Source organism: Telopea speciosissima, chromosome 9 (assembly GCF_018873765.1).
Source record: "Telopea speciosissima isolate NSW1024214 ecotype Mountain lineage chromosome 9, Tspe_v1, whole genome shotgun sequence".
NCBI classification, from domain to species: Eukaryota; Viridiplantae; Streptophyta; class Magnoliopsida; order Proteales; family Proteaceae; genus Telopea; species Telopea speciosissima.
Genome location: NC_057924.1, coordinates 55,309,332 through 55,337,263, shown reverse-complemented (window position 1 = coordinate 55,337,263; position 27,932 = coordinate 55,309,332). Strand labels below are relative to the sequence as shown.

Here is a 27,932-nt window from a genome sequence, read left to right as displayed (position 1 = left end):
CCATAATCACCCTAGCATTCATCCATCACAAAATATTTAGAATATGATAAACATCCACAGGTGTTACAAACATCCAACCAGTACAGTCATCCATCAAGAATTTTAAAACATATGAGAAACATCCACAAGTGTTTAAAAACACCCACAACCACAGTCATCCATACGAGAACATAAAATCTACATTAGCTTACAATCGTCTAAATAATGAAAGAAGGAACAGCCCCATCGTCACTCTAGCATCTCTATAAGCCACATTTTCTTATCAGGAGGACAAGCAATGAAGGCCTCTCTCCAATGTGGGTCGTCCATCATCTGCTTGACTGCCTTCATATACAAATCCTTCCTCACCTTAGGCATGTTGCTCAGCACTGTCATACACTGAGTAATGCTGTGATCTGTATTTACGGGTCGAGGAGATGGAGATGTGGAAGAGGTACTAATGTACCTCTCCATCTTGGTTCGAGATGCATCAGCCATGGTCTTGTAGGCCATTCCGAAATCTGAGGTCCTACTCCTCTTCCTAATGGCACTTGGTGTTTTGTCAAGCCTGCGGTTAATAGATGGGGGATGATTGCCTTCTGCCTCCCCACCATTAGAATCACCCAAACCTCCGTCAATAGGAGTATTTGGAAGAGATTGAACAGCATCCTGAACAATCTCTTCATTTGTGTTGGGAGCATCTTCAGTGCTTACGATTGCATTATCCTCACATGCATACGAATCACCAAATATCATTTGTAGTTCTGGCCACTGGGGCAGTCCATTTCTTTTAAATTTTGACCAGCTTGGATTTGCCTGAAAATTTATAAGAGCTTACTATCAGAAATAGTAATTTTTTATAGTTACAAAATGAAAAAATTAGATTCAACACTCTGTTACCTTAATATTCCTATCCCAAACACCATCATCCTCAACAGTGCAAGTCCTAGTCACAGCATTCCAACCAAAGCCCGATGTCTCCAACAGTTCTTTGAAACTGCGATAATCATACCTCAGTTTGTTCATTTTGTTACGAAGCTGTAACCTGTTAAAATTACGACCGGTTTTGGCCTCAAATTGGTTTTTAATTTTGTTCCATCCCGCCTTATTGAAGGTAGTGGTTGTCTTGTTGCCTTTCTTGACCTCATCTAGCATTAACCTAACAAAAGTATCCACTTCATTCTTTGTCCATTTTGCAGACTCGTGATCAAGGTTTGAACTGCTAGCCATATCTTCTAAGATTCACCAAAACCAGAAAATATGGGACTCAGTTTGCTTCAATCAAACTGATGCAGAGGCTCTATATGATTATATCTTTATACATATTGCAAGTGCTACGAAGTGAACTGACATAAACAGGATTGCACAAGAAGTTATGAACAAGCATCTAAGAAAATATCCATTTACCACTCAACATCAATAGAAAAATAAATAAACCAAGTACCATCCAAAACACCCATTTACTACTCAATAGCATCATACAATCAAGAGTCCTTCAGACTCAGAGTCTACATCTAGTACTTCGGTTCCTCATCTAATGTACTAACCACAACCACATCAAAGACAGCTCTAAACTAACACTACTCATGCCTATATATGAAGCTCAACTAGCTGCAGTACTTATATCAATCAAAAAGAAAAACTTACTGCAGTACGCTACTTCTGTTTTTGGCAGAACAAGATAGTGATAATGTGATAACATATTAAAATATTAAAAGAAGCTACGTTGCATGTATAAGCATGATCTTAACAGGGAGTGCAAGCACAAAAGAACTCCAACAATTATCATGGCAACAAGTCATTGGAAAAAATTTGTCACATTTCAGTTTTCAATCCACAATTTGGTTGACATTTTATATTATCATCAAATGTAAACTATCCACGCTCACCATATGAGATCTTGAATTCATATCATAAATTAGCTTCAGAACTCACCTCTCCTGGACCGGAATTAGACTGCTTCCTCTACAGGCTACACTGATTCTGGATTCAAGAAGAAGATAGGAGTTGAGAGTTCTCTGAAGTCTGAACTATTGACAGAGCAAAAAAGATAAGAGAGATCTAAAGGTTTAGGACATGAGAGAGAAGCCAATTGCACTATCTGGGTCATTCAGGTTCACATAGGTTCTGAGAATGATGTTACAGATGAGGCATTGGGTTTGCCAAGGTGAGAGAAAATAGAGGCGGCATTGGGAACAGGGAGAGGGATTACAGTAAATGGGATATGAGAGAGAGAGAGAGGGACACAACAACAGCGACAGCATCGGAGAAGAGGCAAAGAAAGAGAGAAGCAAGAGAAGAGGGAGAGGGATGCCATTATCGTACATGTGTTTCTTCATGAGGGGGAGGACGAAGGCTCACATTCGGGCTTGGAGTCGTACCTGGCCCATATTTATGGCATTGTTTAATTCCAATCTTCCAGCCTATATTCTGCCCAATGATAACTATCAGCCAGCCTTATTTGGGCAAGAATATAGTAATCAATCTGAAGATTTCATGGAGATATCTAAGAGGACAGATCGTGTGGGCCCACATCCAGCTAGCTTGGAAATCAAGTTGAAGATGCCATCCGAGAGGAAGTTTTTCCAGATTTCGAGTGGGCCCCATGGCCAATATGTGGAGAAGAGCATAGAAGAATATTCGTTAGATTTGGTGGGCCCCAAGGCCAGTTTGCATGGAAGAAATAAAATAGGAGATCAATGGAGATTTTTTAGGTTTCTGTGGGACCCATACCAATTCGCATCAGAGAAGAATGCACCCAAGAAGCCATATCGCGTGAGAGGATTTTCTGGTGGGGGCCAGCTGATTGGCGATGTATTGGTTTCCTATAATTTAGGAAACTAATTGTGGTGCTTATCCAGCCCTCGCGTGGAGGAGACTTTAGGGGATTTCCGCAACTTGCAATCACCCTTATAATTTAGGTATTATAAAATTAATTTCTTAGTTAGATTAGGATTCGGTTGCTTAATTATAAATACATATAAGTGGCTGAGCAGAAGAGGACAGATTGAAGAGCAAAGAGTTATAATTGAAGCTCTGACGATGCAGTGATGGTCTAATGAGAGACCGTAGGTGAGACTCGCATGGTACTAAATCTCGTTTCGTTTCAGTGTTTCGGTCTGACCGAAATTTCCGAGATACCGAAATTTCGTCGAAATATGTTATTTTTCTGTAGGTGTAAAATGCCAAAAATGACTGAAATTTCCGAAATTTTCGAAACGAGATGACCGAAACTACAGAGATTTCCGAAATTTCCGAAACGAGATGATCGAAATTTCACCAAAATTTCCGAAATATTCGAAATATTGCATTTTTTCATATCGGACTTGCGTTTCGTTTCGGACAGGTCGAGATACTCGAAATATTCGATATCTTGACCGAAATTTCGTGAGTTTTAGTACTATTGAGAGGCCCTGGTTGAGAGGATGATGGGCTGGTGAGAGCCTAGCTGAGAGAGCTGATCCTATCCCCCCTTCTATATCCCTTTATTATTCTTTCTCTTATCCTTTATGTTCTCCATTCATATGTAATAGAAAAACAGCAATTAAAAAAAAAAAAAGCTTCAGTTATTTAATTTTGTTCCTTTTATTGTATTGATCCTGTTGCAATCGATCTCTCGCTGGTTTCCCTGGTTCGGGGTCAATTTTGCATTAAGTCGATTTTTGATTGACAATATTGGAGAAGAGGTAGAAAAAGAGAGAAGCAAAAGAAGTGGCAGAGGGATGCCATTATCATACATGTGTTTCTTCTTGAGGGGGAGGATGAAGGCTCGCATTCGGGATTGGAGTCAATTTTTGTGTTTTGTAAATGTGTTCCTGTAAGTACCGTGGTCCCTCGGGACGAGGGTTTCCTCAGCCCTTATGGTATATGGCGACATTGAGTTTTGGGAGATGTATGGTGTGTGTGTACATGGATATGGATAATATTGTCAATGTATAATATTGATAAATAGGGGATTGGGATCATGCATTAAAATATGCTAATGTAATGTGAAGTCGCCACCTAGGGTTAGGGCCTAGGACCCATTAAGTGTAGCCCTATCCGTTGTAAGTGGAATCGGGCTACGTGACTCCATATGGTCCGACCAAAGGTTCGGGTAAGGGGTCAGGTTACGAGTGTGGGAAGGTGTTAGGCACCCACCTCGCCTGGCCAAAGCCGGTCTCTCTGTGTTAGATGCTACATAAGGACGAATGTTCTCTCTCTTTTATTTCGGGGATGGGGGATATTATGAACTACATTCAGATGCTATGAATTGAACTAAAGCATAATAAACTACATTACATATATGATAAATGCGGACTAAAACGATGAAATATGAAAGGACTACATTGAATCAACAAAAACGCAGTAATTATACCTGCATGGTTGTATTCCCCTGGCTCAAGGGAGATAGACGAATGGACTGACGCCGATTCTTTCTCGGCAGAGTAACAACTCTTTCAAATGATTTGGAGAGGGGTAAATAGACAGAATAATGTCTGTAATAAAGGACTTTTGATGGTTATCCGTGCACAGACGGGATAACAACGCCAAGGAGCAAAAGCGCTCTATACTCAGAGGGACAATCGAAGGATCTGTCCGTCACAAGAAAACTTCAAGCACTCACACTCTCATGAGAGGAGGAGGAGAAATGAGGGTGAAAAGGGAGGAAAAGAGGCTAGGAATCACTTGGGGAGGGTCTCTCCACCCAAAATTTCTTGGGAAATGTGGGAGGGGTCCCTCCTATTTATAGGGAGGGACCCCTTCTCTCTCCTGGCCGGATAAGTCCTCCACGGCGCTGTGGAGATGTCCACGGCGCCGTGGGTGACGTCAGCAGGCTGATGTCATACCCCCTCATGGCGCCGTGGAAATCCGGTACACATCCCCACGGTGCTGTGGGAGCGCAGTGCCATTTTTCCTTGTTTTTGGGCTTAAAATGGGCCATTTTGTGTTCAGCATGGTTCTTGGTCTTATGGGTCAGGTATCTTGGGTCTAAAAAGAGGGAGAGTGCGTCGTCCATCGTCCATGTCCCGTTGTCATCATTGCCAATTAGGGGGTGACAAAAAATCAGTGTCTACAGTTTGCCCCTCTTTGGCCGAGGCCTGTGCCAACAGCCAAAGGGTAAAGACAAAAGACCGACTAATTTTGTCACCAAGAGCATGTACTGCTGACGCTTTGCTCAAAGGCGGCAGAGTTGCTAAAAACAGGCGGTTAATCGCAATGAAATCTTTCGATAATCCTCAAAAGAAAATCTCGAAAGAACCAAATCTTTATCTTGTGAGCATTGCTCAAACAATTTTTGAGGGTGATAAGGCACTGCTCGACCAAAGATCTAGATAAGGCACCACTCGGCCCACAAGATCGAATATGAGGGACTCCACTGGGATAGAATTTTGAGGGTGATAAGGCACCACTTAACCAAAGATCTAAATAATCTTAACCAAAGATCTAAATAAGGCACCACTCGGCCCGAAGATCAAATTTGAGGGTGATAAGGCACCACTCAACCGAAAGTCAAACTTGGATGGTTATAAGGTGGCACTCGACCGAAACCATCAAGTTTGGAGGGTGATAAGGCACCACTCGACCGAAGATCTAGATAAGGCACCACTCGGCCCGAAAATCAAATTTGAGGGTGATAAGGCATCACTAGACCGAAAGTCAAACTTGGATGATTAAAGGTGCCACTCGACCGAAAGTCAAACTTGGATGGTTATAAGGTGCCACTCGACCGAAACCATCAAGTTTGGAGGGTGATAAGGCACCACTCGACCGAAAGTCAAACTTGGATGGTTATAAGGTGCCACTCGACCAAAACCATCAAGTTTGGAGGGTGATAAGGCACCACTCGACCGAAAGTCAAACTTGGATGGTTATAAGGTGCCACTCGACCGAAACCATCAAGTTTGGAGGGTGATAAGGCACCACTCGACCGAAGCATTCAGTATTGAGGGATTTCACTGGGGATAGAATTTTAAGGGTGATAAGGCACCACTCGACCGAAGATCTAGATAAGGCACCACTCGGCCCAAAGATCAAATTTGAGAGTGATAAGGCACCGCTCGACCTAAGATCTAGATAAGGCACCACTCGACCAGAGTCGCCAAACAGGCGGTTAACCGCAATGAAATCTTTTGATAAACTGATTGATCTTAATTGGGAGCAAGAGGACTTGATTGATCTTGATTGGGAGCAAGAGGACTCGATTGATCTTGATTGGGAGCAAGAGGACTCGATTGATCTTGATTGGGAGCAAGAGGACTCGATTGATCTTGATTGGGAGCAAGAGGACTCGATTGATCTTGGTTGAGAGCAAGAGGACTCCATTGATCTTGATTGGGAGCAAGAGGACTCGATTGATCTTGGTTGGGAGCAAGAGGACTCGATTGATCTTGATTGGGAGCAAGAGGAATCGATTGATCTTGGTTGGGAGCAAGAGGACTCGATTGATCTTGATTGGGAGCAAGAGGACTCGATTGATCTTGGTTAGGAGCAAGAGGACTCGATTGATCTTGGTGCTAACATCTTGAACAAGAGTTAGTATGACTCATGATAGATGATTGGAGTTTATGTATGAGGACTTTTCCTCAATATTTAGGGTTTTTCCCTTTTTCAGGGCCTTTCTTGAAAATATTTTTCTTATAGGTTTTTTTTTTGTTTTTTTTTTCTATGGGGTAAGACCCTCCTGATGCCGAAGAAGTATTGTGGTGCAGAGAAGGTGCTCGCATAGTATAGACATCATTCTGTCGATGATGGCACGTGGAAAGCCACTCTTCAATCAATCTAAGACAATGGTATGACGTACTTATAGCCGATCTGGCTGACCTGTGGAACGACACACTCCAGTCGCTCCTAGGGAAAGATATGGTTTCAGTGAGGGACGGGTCTCATCTGAAATGCTTACTGGGGAATGAGCCATTCACGAGTTTTGACAATGGTTGAACGACAAAATTATGTGCAAGTGCAGAAATGGTCAAGAGATCACGACGATCAGACCATACATGAGTCCGGTACTGGCCAGATGAAATAATGATTTGGATGATAAATTGCCCATGGTTTTAGACTAAAAAGGATCGATTTGTACATGAGTACAATGGAGCCCAAAAGATTCATGGGATGATCGAACTACACACGAGTATAGAGAGGATCAAAAAGTTCAATGATTAGTTTGTACATGAGTACAAGGAGGATCAGATAATGGATCAATCTTGTACACGATTACAATAAGGATCAAATGATGGATCAATCTGTACATGAGTACAATGGAGACTGAAGATTCACGGGATGATCGATCTACACATGAGTATAGTGAAGATAAAAAAAATGTTAATGATTAACTTATACACGAATACAAGGAAAATCAGATAATGGATCAATCTTGTACACGAGCACAAAGAGGATCAGGATGATGGGCCAATCTGTACATGAGTACAATGGAGACCAAAGATTCACTGAATGATCGAACTACACACAGGTATATTGTAGATAAAAAATGTTAATGATTAACTTGCACACGAGTACGAGGAAAATCAGATAATGGATCAATCTTGTACACGAGTACAAAGAGGATCAGATAATGGATCAATCTTGTACATGAGTACAATGAGGATCAAATGATGGGTCAATTTGCACACGAGAACAATAGAGACTGAAGATTCATGAGATGATCGAACTACACGCGAGTGTAGTGAGGATCAGAAAGTTGAATGATTAATTTGTACACGAGTACAAGGAAGAACATATAAAGGATCAATCTTGTACATGAGTACAATGAGATCAAAGATTTATGGGATGATTGAACTATACATGAATATAGCGAGGATTAGAAATGTCAAAGATTAACTTGCACACGAGTGCAAGGGGGATTAGATACTGGATCAATCTTGTGCACGAGTACAATGAGGATCGAATGACGGGTCAATTTGCACATGAGTACAATAGAGATTGAAGATTCATGGTATGATTGAACTATCCATGCAAGTAGAGTGAAGGTCAGAAAGTTCAACAATTAACTTGTACGCGAGCACGAGAAGGATCAAATGATGGATCAATCCGTACACGAGTACAACAGAGATCGAAAGGTTAATGAGATGATCAAACTATACACGAATATAGCAAGGATCAGAAAGGTCACAGAGTGATCAAACTATACGTGAGTATAGTGGGATCGAAAAAATCAATGAATGATCAAGCTATACACAAGCATAGCAGGGTTCATTAGGGTCAAAGGTTCAATCAATTTGTACGCGAGTACAGCTGGGACCAGAAGATTCAAATGGTAATCGAACTATACACGATTATAGCAGGGATCAAAAGGATCAAATTGCACGAGAGTGCGGAATCATACGTGAACCTGGTATAACCAAAAGATCAAACTAACAGTGATCCAAAAAACCAAATGCACATGAGTGCAGAAGTGGTTAAGGACTTGGTCAAACTGTACATGGGGCTAAATCATTGGAGATCGAGTTGTACATGAATTCAACAATGATCAAATAGTCCAACTGCACGTGAGTGCAGGAAGTACGAGGGTCCGATGGAACTAAATGATCAGAGCCCAGACTGTATATGAATTCTGCCATGATCGGCTGAGTAGGTTGCACGCGAGTACAACGAAAATGAAAATTTAGATGGCATATGATCAAGACATTGGTCAGGAAAATGCAATCCTATGCATGTGTAACCATGATGAAAATGGAAAAGCAATCCAAAATGTATACCATTAGATGCCAAGTAGTGCATGGGCATTATGATGATGAAAATAGGATAGTACATGAGTGTTGTCATGATCGGATTACTGGAATGCTTAAAGGAAAAGGCAATCTTATGCACACGGATCCATGATGAGAATGGCAAAGAAGTCTATCATTAAAACTCAGGTAGTTTGCATTATGATCCAAAATGCAACCAAAAAAAAAATTTCTTATGCAAGTAATCTTTTTCTTCTTCTTTTTTTTCTTTTTTTTCCTTTTTTTTTTTTTTTTTTTTTTCCATGCAAAGGGAATCACAGTCCTAATGCAAATTATGTCATGCAAAAAGGAAAACACAACCCTATGCAAGTAATCAATACAAGCAAGTGAAAAGTAATCACATACAAACATAGACACTTACCAGATATTCTCCATTTTTGTGTTGCACAACACTTGTCCTTCACAAAAGCTTGGTGTAGAATTATACATTACCAAAAATATACTTTGGCAGAGAAATCTGAGATTCACTCAAACGCCCCCCCCCTTTTTTTTTTTTTTTTTTTTTTTTTTAGAAACAATCTTATTTGTGAGAGAAATTTATTTTGAAAACTTATGGTTATTCACATTCTGACCTAGTAATGCATAATTCCACATAGACATATTATTCTCATCCCGTTACATATGTAGGCTCGTCAAACATCGCTTGTCCAACATCGAATTGGTGTGGGGTGAATTTTTGACAAAGCGAGTCAAAGGGGTAAATTGAGAGAATGTGTATGAACAAGATGGGTAGATAGGTCATTCTTCCCTTCCTTCATGGAGAGTCATGGCGCTTATCCCGCAGTATCATCCTTCTCTCGCTTGCGGTCATTTTGTCTTTTAGGTTGAGACTCTTCACGATTGGGAGTCGATCCTCATGGACAACATGCCCCTTTAATTTCACATGCTCTTGCCTGGTGGATTGCCCCAAGGAAACAAATCCTTTTTCTTTATGCTCCTTTGTCCTTCTTATCTTGGATAGAGGTTGACAAGTTAATTCTTCTGCTCGTCTTACTGGTTGAGAGGGTGAGTACAATGCTGCTGGCATTTAATCCCCTAATCATCTCTTCAGAAATCTTCATGATCTTGGTAGACGTGCTTCTTTTTCTTCACATCATCGGATCGCATCAAAGAGAAAGGGATACTAGTGGGAAAGGGGAAAAAGTAGAAATATGATAGATATGATGCAAGTGAGCAAAAATGAAAAATTGTACATGGACAAATGGAAAACTGTACATGTGGGTGGACCGAACTTGATTATCACTTCATCAAGTTGCCTACGTACCCCAAATAGGGATCAGGTCGAACGTAATTCAGGACAAAGATGCCTTAATGTCAAAGCCTTAATGATTAAGTTCCATCATAACCGGGTGAGCTCGAAGGTGTGGACGAGAGTCTCATCACCATTTGGCCCGGGAGGTCTTTACTAGGTTGTAATGGGGCTTAGGACTGGGTTCCAAAGGATGGTAAAGGCTCAAATGTGCCCCTAGGGTCTAACCATGACTCTACACTTCTGCTCCCAAAATTTTACCAAGATTCTGGTAACTGAACTTGTTGGGGAATGTAATCAAGAAGTTTGGCAATCCCTCTCGTGTCTCAATTGAAGACTTTGGTAATTTTAACCCTGATAATTTTGACAATATTGTCTCCGAAGGAAAAGTGACTATTTTTGCCCCATGGTCTAAGTGCTCCCAATTATTTGCAATGCCTTGAGCCAATGCATCCTCTCTTCTCTTTTTTTTTTTTTTTTTTTTTTGCTCTCCTTTTTTTCTTTTTCTTTTTTCTTTTTTTTTTGCTGTCGTTCATTTTTTTTTTGAACCTTTTTCTCTTCTTTTTTTTGAACTCTCTTCTTCTTTTTTTTTTTTTTTTTTTTTTTGTCTTTTATTTTGAACACTCTTTTTTTTTTTCTTTTTTTCTTTTTTTAGATTGGCCCAATTTTGATTGTGGAGACGAAGCTACTCTCTTCTTTTCTTTTTCTTTTTTTTGCATCCTTCAGAAACGTATTGCCCTTGTGACATCTTACTTCACCGAGAGACCTCTTTCGGTTAGACCTAGAAGCTAATGGGACACTTTGATGAGCAAGAGGATATATGGATAATGAGGTGTGGGTGGGCCAAAGTGAGGTTTTTTTTTTTTTGTTTTTTTTTTTTAAAGGGAACGGCTAAGGCACAACTGGGGGACTAGCGGATTTTATTGTCTCAGTGTTTATTTGAGATGACTAGCGGCCAAAGGGGGCTTCCCTTAACAGGCTTTATGAGATGAAATCTTCATCCAGGCTTCCGACTCGTTGGAAGGGGATCAGATGTATGGAAAGCTCCAGATCTTTGACCATCAAGACTTTGACATTGGAAAGAAGGGTAGTAATTTTATTTTATTTTTTTTTTATTAAAACTAGCAGTCATGAGATCATCATAAACTATTATTTAGATGAAAGAGGAAAGAAAGAGAACGAGTAGGTGGACGAGAGAACATATTCATTGACAGCTAATGGAAAATACACGGTGGATGAGTTTACAGAAGGAAGTTTGACTTAATGAAAAGACCTAAAGAACTAAGGGATGCAGACCCGATGATGTCTTCAGTGCGATCTTGTCTGCACAAGAGTGAAATACTGTCACTGCTTTGTCACGGGACTGTGCAGTTTGTTCTAAAAAAAGTGCCCCTCTAACTAGAGCCGGGTGCTGGAACTATTTTCAATCAGCAAGACTAATGCTCGTCAAGTTAATGACCGTAGTTTAACGCCTTCGGGCAACAGTGATGTCCTCAATCAGTGTTTGCCCCTGTTCCATCGGAGGAATACGAAAAACTTTCTTCGACGATTCTACCACTTTGCAGGCTGGCAATGTAAAAGAAGTATTCTCTTTTAAAATTGGTGGTAGCATCAAAAGGATTTTCCCATAATCCTGGAGGAATCTGCTCCTTAGGGACTCCGTTAATCTCACACAAATGATTCCTTATCTTCTCCCAATCATCCTTTCTGTGTCCTCTATTAAAGAAATCCACCAAATTGAACGTTGTACCAAAATGAAAGGTGCAGTGAGGTTGACGCATGATCAGATTCGCATTTGGTTCTTCTCGCGACTCCTGTATCCAATAAGGGTTATGGAGGGTATATAGGACATTCCATTTTGCACAACTGAATAATTGCTCGAGCCATTGAGTCTGTGTCTGAAATCGAACAAGAAATTTCATTGTGTTTGACCGAGGAGGAACAAATTCTAGATGCAATTTGTCCTGGCTCATATAGGTCAACAATTCTGGAACACGAAAGTTGAATGCTACCACGTACCTTTCGCAAAGGTACAAAAGGAAACAAAGGGCTTCAGTAGACAACTGGTAGAGGTCTCTTATCCCGAAGATATTGAAGAAAGGATAATCTGGATGGATAGGAAGTCCCCGGAGGTCGTCATTCCCACGGTTGAGGAGAGTAATTTCATGAAACAAATCCAGGCAATCTTCACTCCATGATTGTAAGACCTGATGCATGATCTGTTCTTGGAGATAGAAAGGTAAAAGGTCAATCCGATACTGCAATCCCGCTAAAACCTCTTTTTCCTTGATCTCTTCATGGCCTTCAAACCCATTCAGCTTGGTCATATCAGTTGTTTAAGGATGAGAGGATTCATGAACATCCTGGGCGAACATCATTGATGGAGACTTTTGACCTGTCACTACCTCTTCTAAAGGAACCGGCAAAGCTTGGATTAAGGAGGTGGGATCAAACCCTTCTAAATCTTCTTCGAGGGCATTGATTGTCTAATTAACAGACTGTTGTTTTGCCCCTGGCTCGAATTTTCCTGCTTCCAGCAGGTCTTGGATAGCATGCCCGAGTGAAATGCATGCATCAGTGGGGTGCCCCTCTTGGGTGTGATAGTCACAGTATTGATTTGGGTCATACCAAAATGGTGGAGGATCCCTGACCAGTCGCGGAGGAACCGTGCCCAGAAGACCCAATTTCTTCAATTCAGCATATGCAAGAGACCTAGCCACACCCAAATCGGTGAACTCACGTTGTCTTGAATTTGCCATATTCGCCTCCGAATTTGGCTCTGATATTGCATTGTGTGGCTATACGGGCCGTATGCCTTTCTGAACAATTTGTCTTCAATACGCTTCCCTACGGCCATTAGCTCTTCAAAAGTCTTGAGGTGTTGGTAGTAAAGGCAATCGTGATATTCTCCGTACAGATTCTCCAGGATCATCTCCACCTGTTCGGCCTCTGTCGGACGATTCCACATCTTTACGGCCTTCTCTCTAAACCTCATAATGAAATTGTAGAACCCTTCAGTAGGGCCTTGCCTTAGTGTCTCCAACTCTCTCCGTGTGACATCCACTTCAGTGTTGTATGAGTACTGCTTTGTAAAGGCTCTCACCACCGTTGACCAAGTCTAAGTCTGTGCCTGATCTAACTGTGTCAACCATCGCAAAGCAGGTCCAGCAAGCGAGTACAGAAAAGTCTGCCCCATTTGATTTTCCATGAGGCCCCAAGATTTAGCCACTATAGCAAAGATTTTGAGGTGAGCTTTAGGATCACCTGAACCATCAACTTTATCCAATTTCCATTTGAAGTCTTCGGGTATCTTTCCTTCAGGGAAGAACACCAAGTTATCTTCAGGCTCCTCGTGAACCATGTCCTTGACAACAATTTCAAGCTTTTCAACTTTCTCCCTTATCATACGCTCCCTTTCAGTCTCAGGATACTCCTGAGTTACATTGATCACGGCATCCTCTTCCTACATCGTAATCCTGGTGGGTACCCTAGGCACTATCGCGACTACCCTGAGAGTCATAGGCTGAGCATGCTCCAGCTCCCTGAAAGTAGGTATTGTGCCTCCTTGGGACATGTCTCGTACTTTTTGCAAGATTTGCACCATAAATTGCTTCATCTCTGCCACCTCAACCTGTAATTGGTCCATTTGTCGACCTAACAGTACTTCGGGTGGATCACTGCCTAACGAATCCATGGTGATTCTATCCGGGAAAAGCCTGATCGAACTCTGCCTCACGATGTTGGGTGGAGAAGGGGAAGTCCTGAACACCTCTGGATTGGATCGGACCAATTTGGGTTAGCCTATTGTCATAACGGGCTCATGCGGGTAACAGGAAGTCTTTTGATGTGAATTGTGCTTTATATAAGTCAGAGAGAATTATTTCAGGTCACAAGGAATTTATTTGAGTATGTAAAATATTTTTTTTATTTTAAACACATTTTTTTGTATTTTATTTTTATCATTTTTTTGGTATTTTATTTTGCTCAAGTAATCGAAGTCGTCATTGGAGCTTCTGATACTGTAGAAGTTCTCTCAGACCATACTTCAAATGCCATCGTCGCCAAACATTTCTTAAAAAAGAAAAATAAACAAACAAAGAAGAAAGCCGAGTTTCAGGTTCCTGATGATTATATCTTGAATCAATACGAGGTGCCCCATTTTCAAGGGACATGTAGGAATCCATCATACGGGAATGGGCTTCCATCTTTCTTTGAGGGACTATCGCGGGACTATGGAATTCCTTACTTTGGCGGCGTCTCTTATTGAGGCCAGATTAATCATCAAGCGACCTTAAACTCGGTCTTTCTTACAGCTAACAAGGGTTAGTTTGTGTCGCACCCTAATCATATATGGTCTATTTTCCTACATGATGCATGTAAGGGGTAGGCTTGATAGGACAGAAAAAGGTCACCCTTGACAGAACCGATATACCTATCGCTCGTGGTTGCGAATTGTGAGTACTTGGTTCTTTTAATATACCTGGAGAGTAGGTCACTCAATCTCAGAGTAATCATGCTAGTGCCTTTTTTGAATGGCTAAAGCATCCCACAGCACACTAGTGAATACCCTCGCTGGTGATTCTAAGCTCGTACAGTAAATATCAAAGGCTATAGCTTCGCCGCGAATTACCCATGACTACTCATGGGGTCCAACGACTAACTACGGGGGTAAGAGGGGTTCCCATGTAGTGTATGTGTGCAAGAAAGTGGTACAGGAAGCGGCTATCATCTGATCTCAGAGTACTTAGTATGACGTGCCTCACCTCCCCGGGGGTAAAGGCACGACAGGGAGTACCCTCGCCATTTGATTCCACTTCGAGCACTATGCATGATGCGGTTAGTACACACAGGGGTTAGCCAGACAAACATATTATTGTATTTTTTTATTTTTATTATTTTTGTTTGTACATTTTATATATATTTTTTTTTATTATTATTATTTTTTTTTTCTTTTTTTTTTTCTTTTATAAAAGTTTAGAGAGAACATTCTGTCATTTATTGATAGCACCTATTTAGAGAGTTTGACCTCGGGTGGACATTTGTCCACCAAGTCCCCAGTGAAGTTGCCACTGTAAGTACCGTGGTCCCTCGGGACGAGGGTTTCCTCAGCCCTTATGGTATATGGCGACATAGGGTTTTGGGAGATGTATGGTGTGTGTGTACATGGATATGGATAACATTGTCAATGTATAATATTGATAAATAGGGGATTGGGATCATGCATTAAAATATGCTAATGTAATGTGAAGTCGCCACCTAGGGTTAGGGCCTAGGACCCATTAAGTGTAGCCCTATCCGTTGTGAGCGGAATCGGGCTACGTGACTCCATATGGTCCGACCAAAGGTTCGGGTAAGGGGTCAGGTTACGAGTGTGGGAAGGTGTTAGGCACCCACCTCGCCCGGCCAAAGCCGGTCTCTCTGTGTTAGATGCTACATAAGGACAAATGTTCTCTCTCTTTTATTTCGGGGATGGGGATATTACGAACTACATTCAGATGCTATGAATTGAACTAAAGCATAATAAACTACATTACATATATGATAAATGCGGACTAAAACGATGAAATATGAAAGGACTACATTGAATCAACAAAAACGCAGTAATTATACCTGTATGGTTGAATTCCCCTGGCTCAGAGGAGATAGATGAATGGACTGACGCCGATTCTTTCTCGGCAGAGTAACGGCTCTTTCAAATGATTTGGAGAGGGGTAAACAGACAGAATAATGTCTGTAATAAAGGAGTTTTGATGGTTATCCGTGCACAGACGAGATAACAACGCCAAGGAGCAAAAGCGTTCTATACTCAGAGGGACAATCGAAGGATCTGTCCGTCACAAGAAAACTTTAAGCACTCACACTCTCATGAGAGGAGGAGGAAAAATGAGGGTGAAAAGGGAGAAAAAGAGGCTAAGAATCACTTGGGGAGGGTCTCTCCACCCAAAATTCCTTGGGAAATGTGGGAGGGGACCCTCCTATTTATAAGGAGGGACCCCTTCTCTCTCCTGGCCGGATAAGTCCTCCACGGCGCCGTGGGGAACTTTTCCACGGCGCCGTGGGTGACGTCAGCAGGCTGATGTCACACCCCCTCATGGCACCGTGGAAATCCGGTACACATCCCCACAGTGCCGTGGGAAGGAGTCTACGGCGCCGTGGGAGCACAGTGCCATTTTTTCTTGTTTTTGGGCTTAAAATGGGCCATTTTGTGTTCAGCATGGTTCTTGGTCTTATGGGTCAGGTATCTTGGGTCTAAAAAGAGGGAGAGTGCGTCGTCCATCGTCCATGTCCCGTTGTCATCATTGCTGATTAGGGGGTGACAAAAAATCAGTGTCTACAGTTCCGGATTGTGCAATGCAACTTTTTTTGCTCTTGAATTCTTGCTCTCAAAACAATATTTTGACGGTTCGTTCTGCAGGAGCATAAAATAACCGTGAATCACCAAACACAATCCCACTCCCAAACTACTCCCGGAGAACACGAGATCACCAAAATCACAACAGCAAAGTGCAACCAAACGGAGCCTTACAAATGCAATATAATGATTTGGTTGATCTCCAACAAACCTAATCCAAACTTCTTGGGTTCAGCTACCCAAAAAAATCATTCGTTTATGCTCTAGGGTTATATCTTAAATTTGCCAAGTCGTGTTTGGCAAAGGATAAATCACTATGTATTCATCACAAGTTTTTCTTCTAGGTTTTTTTTTTTTTTTTTTTTTTTGGATGAATAAAAAATTCATTACCAAAGGAAAGAAAAAAGGGGGGGAGGGAGAGGGAACAAACCAGCACAAGCCAAATACAAAGCCCTACCAAAAAAGGCCAGGACAAGCAAAAGAGGGGAAGAGCCCCAACAAAATCAGCGAACTAAAGAAAGGGTAAAAATACATGGTCTTCAGGAGACAACCAAAGCCAACCTCGACAACGACACTCTATCCCGGATCCATAGGCTCATGGCAGCGGGCATGATCTCTGATGTCCAAGCTCAGAGGCAAAATCTTTTCCGAGCAGGGCAGGGCATAGGCAATGTAGGGATGGTTCTTAGGGAATGGAGGGGAGCTGGGGTTACGACGGCAAAAGACTCTTAAGGTCCGGGGGGGCATAAGACTGGATCACAGAGGGGGTTAACCCGATGTTGGAGTTTAGGCCCAAACAAGGGTGGGCTGGAAGGGACGGGTTAGAGCAAATAATGTAAGACTAGAACCTGAATAGGTTTAATCCCAGGCAGGATCAAAAAGAAAATCTCCAAAGAACAAGAAAGAGAGAAATGGAAACAAAATCATATGAGGGAACCAAGAGAACAATGGGAAGTAAGAATAAGAGAAACAAGAGGAAAAGGGGAAGTAAGAATAAGGGAAACAAGAGAACAATGAGCAGAAAGAATAAGGGAAAACAAGAGAACAATGGAAACTCAAATGAGGGAACAATTTTCTTGGTTGAAGTAACGATAAAAAAAAAAAACCACAGATTGGTAACCTGTTGAAGCAGCAATGTTCTTGATGTAATAATCTTCAAGAAATCGATGTAACAATCAGTTGAAAGAAATCCCAACAGCTTGTAGCACTCTTGAACTTGATTTGAACAACATTAGGGTTTGAATTCAATAACCGATGGAAGAAGATGCGGCATAGTTGTCAAGGCGTCCAAGCAATTTTGTTGGGGCCTAGGCGACCTCCGCCTTATTGCAAGGCGCCTTGCACTGGTTTTTATTGGTATCGCACCCGGTATTGGCCCTTATTTATGCCAAATATCATTTAAGTAAATGCTTTATATTTGGTAAAGCATTGATTTAAGATATTATTCATAAATATGCAAATACCCCCCCCCCCTATTTTTATCCCGAAATTCCAAAAGGATAAAAAGTCATCCCCCAGTTCAAGAACAAAAACTGGATTTTCGACGGTAGGTAAAATTTTCAACTTTCTAATGTTGGGGTTTTCCTCAAGTCTAAAAATTCTATAAATCTTATTATGGTAAAACATTGCTAAAAACCAAAAATGCAGTAAAATATTCATTTGTTTGGATATCTAAAAAAATATTTCATTCAGAGCGATTTTGACAGCATTCGCACATACCAAATAAGGTTTGACCGGAACATAACTTCTTCAATATAAATCAGATTTAAGCAATTTTGGATTTGTTGGAAAGCTGGTTTTGTGCTCTACCTAGTACTACAAGTCTCATGTAAAAATAAAATCATCCAACTAGTCAAACTTCTTAGAGAACAAGAACATTTCTCTAAATCAAGAACAATTTAATTACTTAAAGATAATTCATATTTTCTAAGAACAGTATAAACCAAATGTGAGACTAGTATAAACCAAATGTATAGAAATTTGATTGTTTCAAACTTCCAATAGCTTGCTTCTTCAGTTCTGTTGTCTTCTAGTTCTATGTTGATTTTTTAAGACTTGATGTGGCTTAATATTGATTTTTGATGACTTGATGTGACTTAATGTGGCTTAATGTTTTTGATATAAGGTATATATTGTAGCATACTAAATAATGTTAGAAAATGGGGAAATAAAAAATAACACTTGGGGGCGCCTTGGTCACCTTAGCGACGCCTAGGCGGGTGCCTTGTCGCCTAAGCGCTTAGGCACCCCTACAGCGCCTTGGGTCGCTTTGACACCCTGGCAACTATGGGATGGTGGATGGAGGATGGGGGAAGAGAATGGGCATCTCACCCAACCTATCTTAGGATTTCAACAAAGGCTAAAGCAAATATTTCATTAATCAAATTCGTGTAGAATACTGACCTCCCTTACAAACTTATATAGAAGACTCAAAAATAGATTTAGACACTAAAAAGGAAAGGCCTAACCCTATCTTTAACTAATAAGGTAACTTAAATTGACTAAGAAAGTGAAATAATAAAGAAAACAAACTCAAAATAGGACTCTAACTAACTAAGGAAGTAAATCCCGTTTTCCTATTTTCTACCCATATTTTAGGCCCATTAAATTGGCCAATTACAAAATAAACCCATGGGATCAAAGTCCCAATACATATATGACCCAACCCATAGCTTATTTCCACTAAGGGGCAGATGGCAATAAGGATCTGGCCCATGAGGCCCATCAGGATTAGTCAAAGAGGATTGGGAGGTTGGCCGAGCTAGAGAGGGAGTAGGGACCACAGGGGTAGCATTAGGGTTGCGGTAGGAGAGGGAGAGGTTGGGGAGTGGGAGGATCGAAGGCCCAAAAAGGACTTCGTTAGTCCTTTGAGAAAGTGGATAATCCCCAGGTTTGATGGGGCTGCCTGGGTGAAGTCAAAGGAGAAAGAGTAGGCGCAGAGGCAGGGGAAGGGGAGGGGGCTTGGGCAGTCTGATGAGGAACAGAGGAGACTGGCAGAGGATGGCAACAAGTCGATTGGGAGGGGAGATGAAGATCAGAGATCAGTTCATTGGGAGATGGGATAGCAGCAGCATCGCAAAAACCAGCAGATAGGAGAATGGTGAATCGATTTGGACCAGCGGTAGCCGATAAAGGCACCAACGGACTAGAGGGAGGGTGACCTCAGGAAGAGACTGAAGCCAGGAGCCCTTTGCGACGGGATCAGCGGTATCTAAGTCTTCTCCGGCCACGACTAGGACCACGGGAAGCAAAGTCTCCAGGGCCTTTCGCCGTAGGGTCCTTCGACGCAAGCGATGTAGGATCGACTTCGCACACAACATTGGTAAGGTATTTGTGAGTAGAGTCTTCTTCGTACACAACAGTAGTAGCAGGGGACTTGGGAGTACAGGCTTGGGTAAGATGTCCAAACGCCTTACAAACGAATCAATGGGGCGGAAGCCTTTCGAAGTGAATCTTCTGTTGGAAAGAGAATCCTTCATCATCCACAACAGTGGTTGAGGATGGAGGGAGAACATCAGTAGAGACCTCAACATAGATCCGAGCAAACAATACATCTTTTTGGTTCTCATATCGGAGTAAAGGGGTTTGTCGACAACTAAGCCAATGATGCTAAGACATTTCTCACACCAGAAGTGGAGAGGAAGGCCTGGTAGCATGATCCACAGAGGTATGGAGTGGAAATCAACCTTGTTGAGTTGCAGTTGGTGATCCCGTTGTCTTAGGAAGATAGGATTTTTCCCCACATGCCAAGGACCACCCTCAAGGACTTTCAGTTTATCATCTTCTTCAGAGAATTTGAAAATAAAAACTCCATTTTCTAGGAGGTAAGTATCCATGGTCCCTTGGGTTAACCATTGCTTTGTTAGAGACAACTTCACAATATTGAAGCGACGTCTGCTCCCAAGGAAGTATCCTACGAAGCAGTTCATCCATTTAGTGATTTCAGAGTCAAGAAGCCCAGACAGGCAGAGGCCGACTATTTTGTCACCAACAATGGAAGGTGGGACGAAGTGGAGAGGGTGACCCTCCCTAGCAGAGGAAAGGGCAAGCCCGAAAAGAGAGTTCAGGTCTTTGCGCTGGAGTCAAGGAGGGGGGGAATGTTGGAGAAGAGATTTGGAGGGGTGGGAGTGGAGGAGGGAGGAACTGATGGGCAGGGCCGCCAGAGGGAGGTCAGACATGGCAGAAGGGTTTCACACAGCGGAAAAAGCTCTGTGCTGCTCAACTTAGTAAGAGGTGGGATCCCGCCACCCCTTAGTGTTATTTACTGGGTTTACATGTTATCTCCCCTACGTCGATCTCTGTCGCCCGAGCATAGTAGCCAGTTCAATTGCTGCAATCCTTAGAAGAACCTGTACTTCTAGGTTTAACCCTTCAAGGATTTCATTTTTCCTTTTGAAGTTAAGAATGCATTAAGTGCTACCCAAAAAAAAATAGCAAATTAAAGATTTTATTAAGAAAAAGAATAGTAAAACTCTCTATTCTTTATAAGACTCTAGCATTAGAGCTATAATAGCCATTTCCTCAATTTTTTTAAGTTATCAATTGATATCTTACTACCAGATCAATGGTAATGTTTCCTTCAAGATTCATGATTGTACTTGATACAGCTCCAAGAAGGAAGAAGAAGAAGAAGAAACCCTGAACTAAGGGTTTGAGTAGGGAGCCGTAGGTTAGGAGTTATATTTTCATACTTAGTTTATTTTTATGTTTTTTAGATTGAACCGGCTTAGAATTGGTTGCATCCAATTGGTTTAATGAGTCCAATGGGTCTAATTTAAGTGAAGAGCTCATATTGGTTAATAGGTCCTTATATCCTATTGGCTAATGGGGAATCTTCTTTTAAATTAGTTTTTTTTAAGTTAGATTCTATTATTTCAAGTTAGTAGGGGTAGTTAGGACATTTTCTTATTTTAAATTAGTAGTTTGAATGTAATTAAACCCTTCCACGATTTTAAGTGAGAAGGAATTAGATTTGTACTAGGATTTGGCCATAGGCCCTTTTATAAATAAAGAATTTCGTGGGAGGCTCCCCCACAACAGAATTTGAATTTAAAAAAACACAGATTTTGTGGCTCACTGCTCGTTTTCTTTGTTGCCTGCGAGTGTGTGCATCCTTGTGGATTTCAAGGTGGAAGGTGGGTAGACTCCTGCGACTCTTTACGCCGTGACGGCGGGGAGGATCTCTCTTCGAAGGTGGTTTCATCCTTCAACGATTCAAGCTACTGCCGATGGATTCCAGTGTGAGTTTGGATTTTAAATTTCTGTTTTAGCTTTCCTTCCCTTTCATTCGATCCAGCTTTGGGCTTGATTAGACCTGTCCAACCCTAAAATTCCTCTTCTCCATTAAACCCTAAAATTTGCCCTAAACAGCCCCTAAGCAGCCCCAAACAGCAGGTTTAGCCAGAACCTGATTCTACTTGGCTCCTAGTAGGATTATTTCCTATTCTAGGACTACATTAACTTGGTATCAGAGCCATGGCTGAACATGGCGACCCAGTGCTGCCACAACCAGCTGACCCTATGGCAGCCATGCTAGAGATGTTCAGGAAATTTACTGCAGATCAGAAGGCTACAAATGATGCAATCATGACTAGATTGCAACACTTGGAAGGACAAAGAATCCCTCCTGATAGGGACAGCAACCTGCCCATAGAAGAGGATAGGTACCAACCCCATTCAGTGATACAAAGATTGCCTGAAAGAGATGGGAGCCCCAGAGACGACTACAGGGGTTATAGAGATGGACACATAAGCCACAGGGACAGATTCAGGACTGACCGAGATGATTGGGATGATAGAGATTATTATAGAAATCGTCGGGACAGACCTAGATATGCCCGTGAACCTTCTCAGGAACACAGAGATCACCACCGAGGCTACAGAGACAGAGATAGAGAAGACCGGGACAGAGACAGAGGTCGGCAGCCTACTTTTGAAGAGTATATGAGGTCCTATTTCACTGGAGACCAGGGTACTAATCGACGACATACAGGCAACCAAAAGGTGAAGCTTGAGCTGAAAGAATTTGATGGTAACTCTAACCCCCAGGTATTTTATGATTGCCTTGCTGCAATAGAAGATTATTTCGACTGGTATGATCTATCTGAAGAAGGGAAAATGAAGTTAGTCCGTGCTAAGCTTGTCGGTCCTGCACGTGAGTGGTGGAGAACTGCTGAAAGAGAGATGGACTTTAATGGTACTGCACCCCGCACTTGGAAAGACATGAAATATGACCTGAGTAAGCAATACTTACCAAGGCACTTTAGGTCTCAGATGCAGGATAAATTCAACTCCCTCCGCCAAGGGACCATGACTATAACTGAGTACATGAGGCAATTCAGCACTCTTTCTTCTCGCACTGGCATTAGGGAGGAGGGCATCCAATGCTTTCTAGGTTCAGGTTGGGTCTGTCAAGTGAGATCAACAGGACAATTGGAGTGGTTGACGTTGTAGATGTTCGCGATTGTTTTGAGAAGGCCTTGAAGGCAGAGGAGTTATTAGCTTCATGTAAACAGCGGGCTTCTACTTCCAAGACGGCCTACATCAACAATAGCACCTCCAAACAAGGTTCCTCCATAGGCAACACTTCTCGCCCTGCTGTTCCCCCACGTGCGGATGACAAAGGCAAGGCTCCTATGGGCCGAAATGACCTCTTCACTTGTTACTACTGTCAAGACAAGGGACACATTGCTAGGGACTGCCCACACAAGAAGAAGCCTATCAATGTGGCTGAAAAGGAAGAAGTTCAAGGTGAAGATGAAGACCAAGGCGGAATTCATATCCATGTACTCCCTCCAGATGATGACTGTGATGTGACTAAGTATTTGGATGATGATGAGCTACAAGGTGTTCATGTAATTCGTCAAGAGGCTGCTGTCCAGCCAGCACTGCAACCTTCTTCATCCTCCAAAGAGCTGCTGTACGCATACAAGACTGCACCATCCGCTAAAGATGAACTCAAGCAACTCGATCCTGATTTGGAAGCCCATTCTGTGATCTCCAGCCACTCATCGGGGATGAATGCTTTCAAGACGGGGAGAGTTGATGCAGCTCCAAGAAGGAAGAAGAAGAAGAAGAAGAAACCCTGAACTTAGGGTTTGAGTAGGGAGCCGTAGGTTAGGAGTTATATTTTCATACTTAGTTTATTTTTATGTTTTTTAGATTGAACCGGCTTAGAATTGGTTGCATCCAATTGGTTCAATGGGTCCAATGGGTCTAATTTAAGTGAAGAGCTCCTATTGGTTAATAGGTCCTTATATCCCATTGGCTAATGGGGAATCTTCTTTTAAATTAGTTCTTTTTAAGTTAGAATCTATAATTTTAAGTTAGTAGCCGTAGTTAGGACATTTTCTTATTTTAAATTAGTAGTTTGAATGTAATTAGACCCTTCCACGATATTAAGTGAGAAGGAATTAGATTTGTACTAGGATTTGGCCATAGGCCTTTTTATAAATAAAGAATTTCGTGGGAGGCTCCCCCACAACAGAATTTGAATTTAAAAAAACACAGATTTCGTGGCTGCTACTGCTACTGTTCTTTGTTCCCCTGCGAGTGTGTGCATCCTTGTGGATTTCAAGGTGGAAGGGTGGGTGGACTCCTGCGACTCTTTACGCCGTGACGGCTGGGAGGATCTCTCTTCGAAGGTGGTTTCATCCTTCAATGATTCAAGCTACTGCCGGTGGATTCCAGTGTGAGTTTGGATTTTAAATTTCTGTTTTAGCTTTCCTTCCCTTTCATTCGATCCAGCTTTGGGCTTGATCAGACCTGTCCAACCCTAAAATTCCTCTTCTCCATTAAACCCTAAAATTTGCCCTAAACAGCCCCTAATCAGCCCCAAATAGCAGGCTTAGCCAGAACCTGATTCTACTTGGCTCCTAGTAGGATTATTTCCTATTCTAGGACTACATTAGTGCTGTTTATAAGTCTTCCTAATCTAAGCATCCTCAGCATTATAGCAACATGAATCTGATGATTCTCCTTGGACCCTTCCTCTAGTCAGCATTATAAAAAAATGAATCTGATGATTCTCCTTGGACACTTGTGTTAAAGTGAGTAAAAACATAAGTTTTTGTAATGACTGATGCAGTTGCCTTAGCCTGGCTGGAGAGGCATGACCCACTTTGGAGGCCTAAACCAAGAACTGGTCCTAAACCAATTTTCTGGCCGGGCAAGGGCTGGTAGACTACATAGGATGCAATCGTTAAGTTTATTTTATTTTATTTGAGTGAATCAATTACGTAGGATTTCTTTTGGTAGTTCCATATTTGATATATTTCCCAGAATATTTAGTTTCCATTTTGGTTGGTTTTCTATTTTGATGTAAGGGAGTTTTTTTTATAATCATGTAATATAGTAGAGAGAATTAGATTTGAGATTGGAATGAATTGAATAGTAAGGTTTGTTTGCTGTTGAGTTGAGAGTGGTCGTGAGGTGATTTCCCCTTCCCTGTGACCCTCTTTCTCTTCTTCTTTATCTTCTTCCCTTTCTGTTGACACTGAATTTTGCCCCTCTCAACCAAACCTCGCAAATAAAGATCGATCATACCCACTAAAAGAGATATGACCAAATAACACCCTTTCCAACTACTGGATACAGGTCCCCACTTTCCGGGACATTTCTGATCTGCTTTCCAACATAATTTACCCCCCGATGTTGGTATCATCGGACAGTACGCGCGAAAACCTTTCCAACGATACCTGGATCGTCTGATTCCGACGACCAGATTGGGAGATATCACTACTGAAAGATTTCCTGCAAAATGTTGGTTCTGACATGTGTCAGAATTTCACCGGGAATTGGCTGATCCGCCGGAGAATCAGCTAAATTGCTGGTGTGACCATGCCTTTTTCATCGGCAAAACCTCTAATGCCCCAGGAAATTTCCTCCTCCCCTGCGCCTATAAATAGTAAAGGCCAAGAAAAAGAAAAAAGAAAGGAGAGGAAATGAGAAAAGAAAGAAACTCAAATATAGCTATTAGACTGAGTTCTATTTTCAGATCTTAGTTTTGTTTCTTTTTGTTTTTTTTTCAGAAAGTCTTTGTTTCTAAGCTAAGTTCCATGATCCCTTAATCTATATAGGGGTCAACACTCAATTGCAAACACCAGTTTGCTGCTGTTGCATTACTTCTGTATGGATTCACATGGCTAATTTGGGGAGAGGATTCTCATTGGTCTTTTGGGTGGATTCCTTTAGGCCATTCATGGGGAAATTTCTTTCATTGTTGCTGCTATTCAAATTTTGTTCCTTCACTTCCATCTACTAGATCAGCCATTCAAATCACCATAAGTAAGGTCACTTTCTCCAACCTTTTTCCTTAACCTGTAGATACCCTGTTCTGAGCCCCATTTCCAACCATCTTCAACCTCTCATAACTTTCTCAAACCAACTCTGTTTACTAAAAATCTCACATACCATCCCTTCGAACCATCCCCTACCAAGAGCTGCCACAAAAACCTAGGCTGTGTTTGGTATGCATTCTCGGAATAGATTCTGGCTGTCGACTCTCCAATGCATTCTGAAAAAAATATATATATATATAGAAAAATTGGGTTTCAAAATGCATTCTAAACCACTCCTGTTCTATCAAATAAAAAAACCCTAATAGCACCCATCAAACCTTCTCTGATCCCTGCCCTAATTTGGTGTCTAAAACATAGTAAACCAGAAAAAAGGGGGGAGATAGTATAGGGATATGCACTGGCACCAAACCAACCTGCACTTCAACAGCTCTTCTAAAATTCGGCATAAAAAAATTGCATACTGGCAAAAGTTCGGATACAGAAATACATGTTTAATATGGTTCTTGCTTTTTTTTTAAAAAAAACGGAATAAATATATGGGAATATATTCAATATGCAGCAGACAAAAAAAAACATACAAAGATTAACCCAATCTAAGAATGTAACTCGAAAACCAAAACCAATTTGAATATCCCACCCAGACAAGAATTTACAGATTAACCCCTCATCCACAATGCATCCAATTCAAAACATCAGAATCCCCTACTTGTGAACAGAAAAACCATCCAAATAACCAGGAATGCATCTCCCAAACATCAGACATTAAACAAAAGACATTATTTATTAGATATTATCTTACTCGGGTGTTGTCAAAAGAACGCTTATGTATGTCAGTTATCACTTGCAAGTAGCAAATCTATTGCTATGGCAATAGTGATTTGCTTCTTTAGCTCCTTAGTAGTGATTAATCGATTACAAGGGAGGGGGAGGGGAGGGGGAGGGGGGGAGGTAGGAGTTGTCTTTTCAAGGCTTCTAAATTTAGAGGTTTCACAAAGTCGGAGATCAACTGAAACAAAATGGAAAAGTAAGGGGAAGGTTAAAGAAAGAAAGGAACAAAATGGCGGGAATTGGAACAGAAACGGATCTCAGGGAAGGGGATGTGCATACCTGGTTCAATAGTCGCTGGCAGCCTTGAATTGCACTGATTTCCTAGCAAATGCAGCAAACAGTATGACAATGTTCTGAGTTAGACAGAGAGTGAGAGAGAGAAAGAGAGAGCCTCGGGAGGTCAGACACCTGTGTTCTCTGGCAGTAGGGCAACCGAGACACCAGAGATGACGGCTTAATCCGAGGCTCCGACTCCGGCAACACTGTCCGGCCACGTTTTCGGACGAGCAGCTGTGGCTTGGACTGCGGCCGTAAAGGAGTGGGATAGACTGGTAAATTCGTTCTGGCCTCTGCTTCTCAGAGTAGAAAGAGGGCCGTGAAGGGCTGTGATCGACCAATACGCGTATCAGGTGGAAAAATAGCATAGCTGGAAAACCAGGTTTTCTGACTCAGGCGTGCCATTCAGAAAATCTGGTGACTCGGCCTGATTAAACCAGTCCAGCCGAGTCATGTTTTTTATTTTTTAAATACAATAAATATGCATAAATATCATAAAACAAATACATAAAAATATTACAAATATCAGAAGAAAAAAAATGTAGGGATCTATGCCTTGCAATTGGCCACTTACATTTTTTATTTTTTTTTTTTGGGTAAAAATATTTATTAAGAAAAAAAGCCTTGGGGGAACAAGGTCCCACAAAAATCCAAAAACAAAGATACATAAATGAAAGCAAGAGGAGTGAACAAGTTAGATTGAGAGATCACATCAAACGAAGCCAGTCGATCAGCTACAAAATCCCCCTCATGTAAAGTAAGACACAAAATGGCGTTGCTGAATCGATCTTAGAGTTGGATGCAATCTACTAAATATGACTCAGCAACCAGCCTATGATCAAAGTAGGTGTTGAAGAATTGCACCCATTCAAGGAGTTAATGATCATTAGATTGTTACTTCTAACACAAATATTACGAATGCCTCTAAATGATGCACGAGTAACACTTTTCCTGATTGATAGAGCTTCTGCAATTCTAGCGTGAATGACTCTGCAACCAGCCTATAATCAAAATAGGAAACTTCCTATTGAATTCCTTCCAACTCCCCCTATTTCCGCTAGTCTAGGGTTTCCCCGACTAGCACCATCTACGTTGATTTTTATCACTTCCATAGGAGGATGCCAACAACTAATCCTAGAGCTTGAGGTTGATGTGTACCCTTATGGTCTGGAAGATAGTCAGTTGCAAAGATAATAGAAGCTCGAACAATACTATCCACA

General features: G+C 41.6%; 2 protein-coding genes across 4 annotated transcripts in view; both read right to left on the bottom strand.

The window, feature by feature from the left end:
- Window positions 1-2,137, bottom strand: part of LOC122640098 (mitochondrial inner membrane protein OXA1-like) — a 73,354-nt gene extending 71,217 nt beyond the window's left edge. For all 3 annotated transcript variants that reach the window (XR_006329624.1, XR_006329625.1, XM_043833226.1), the window contains exons 1-2: window positions 1,926-2,137; window positions 182-186 (exon numbers count right to left, since the gene is read on the bottom strand). The gene's annotated coding sequence lies outside the window, so the exon portion shown is untranslated. The remainder of the gene's footprint in view (window positions 1-181; window positions 187-1,925) is intronic.
- Window positions 31-26,848, bottom strand: LOC122640099 (uncharacterized protein At2g29880-like). Its single transcript, XM_043833228.1, has 4 exons — window positions 26,845-26,848; window positions 26,716-26,757; window positions 880-1,211; window positions 31-795 (listed from the first exon to the last, which is right to left on the bottom strand). The coding sequence occupies exons 3-4, from the start codon at window positions 1,207-1,209 to the stop codon at window positions 229-231; spliced, it is 897 nt and encodes a 298-aa protein (XP_043689163.1). The 5' UTR covers window positions 1,210-1,211; window positions 26,716-26,757; window positions 26,845-26,848; the 3' UTR covers window positions 31-228.
- Window positions 26,849-27,932: the final 1,084 nt, after the last annotated feature.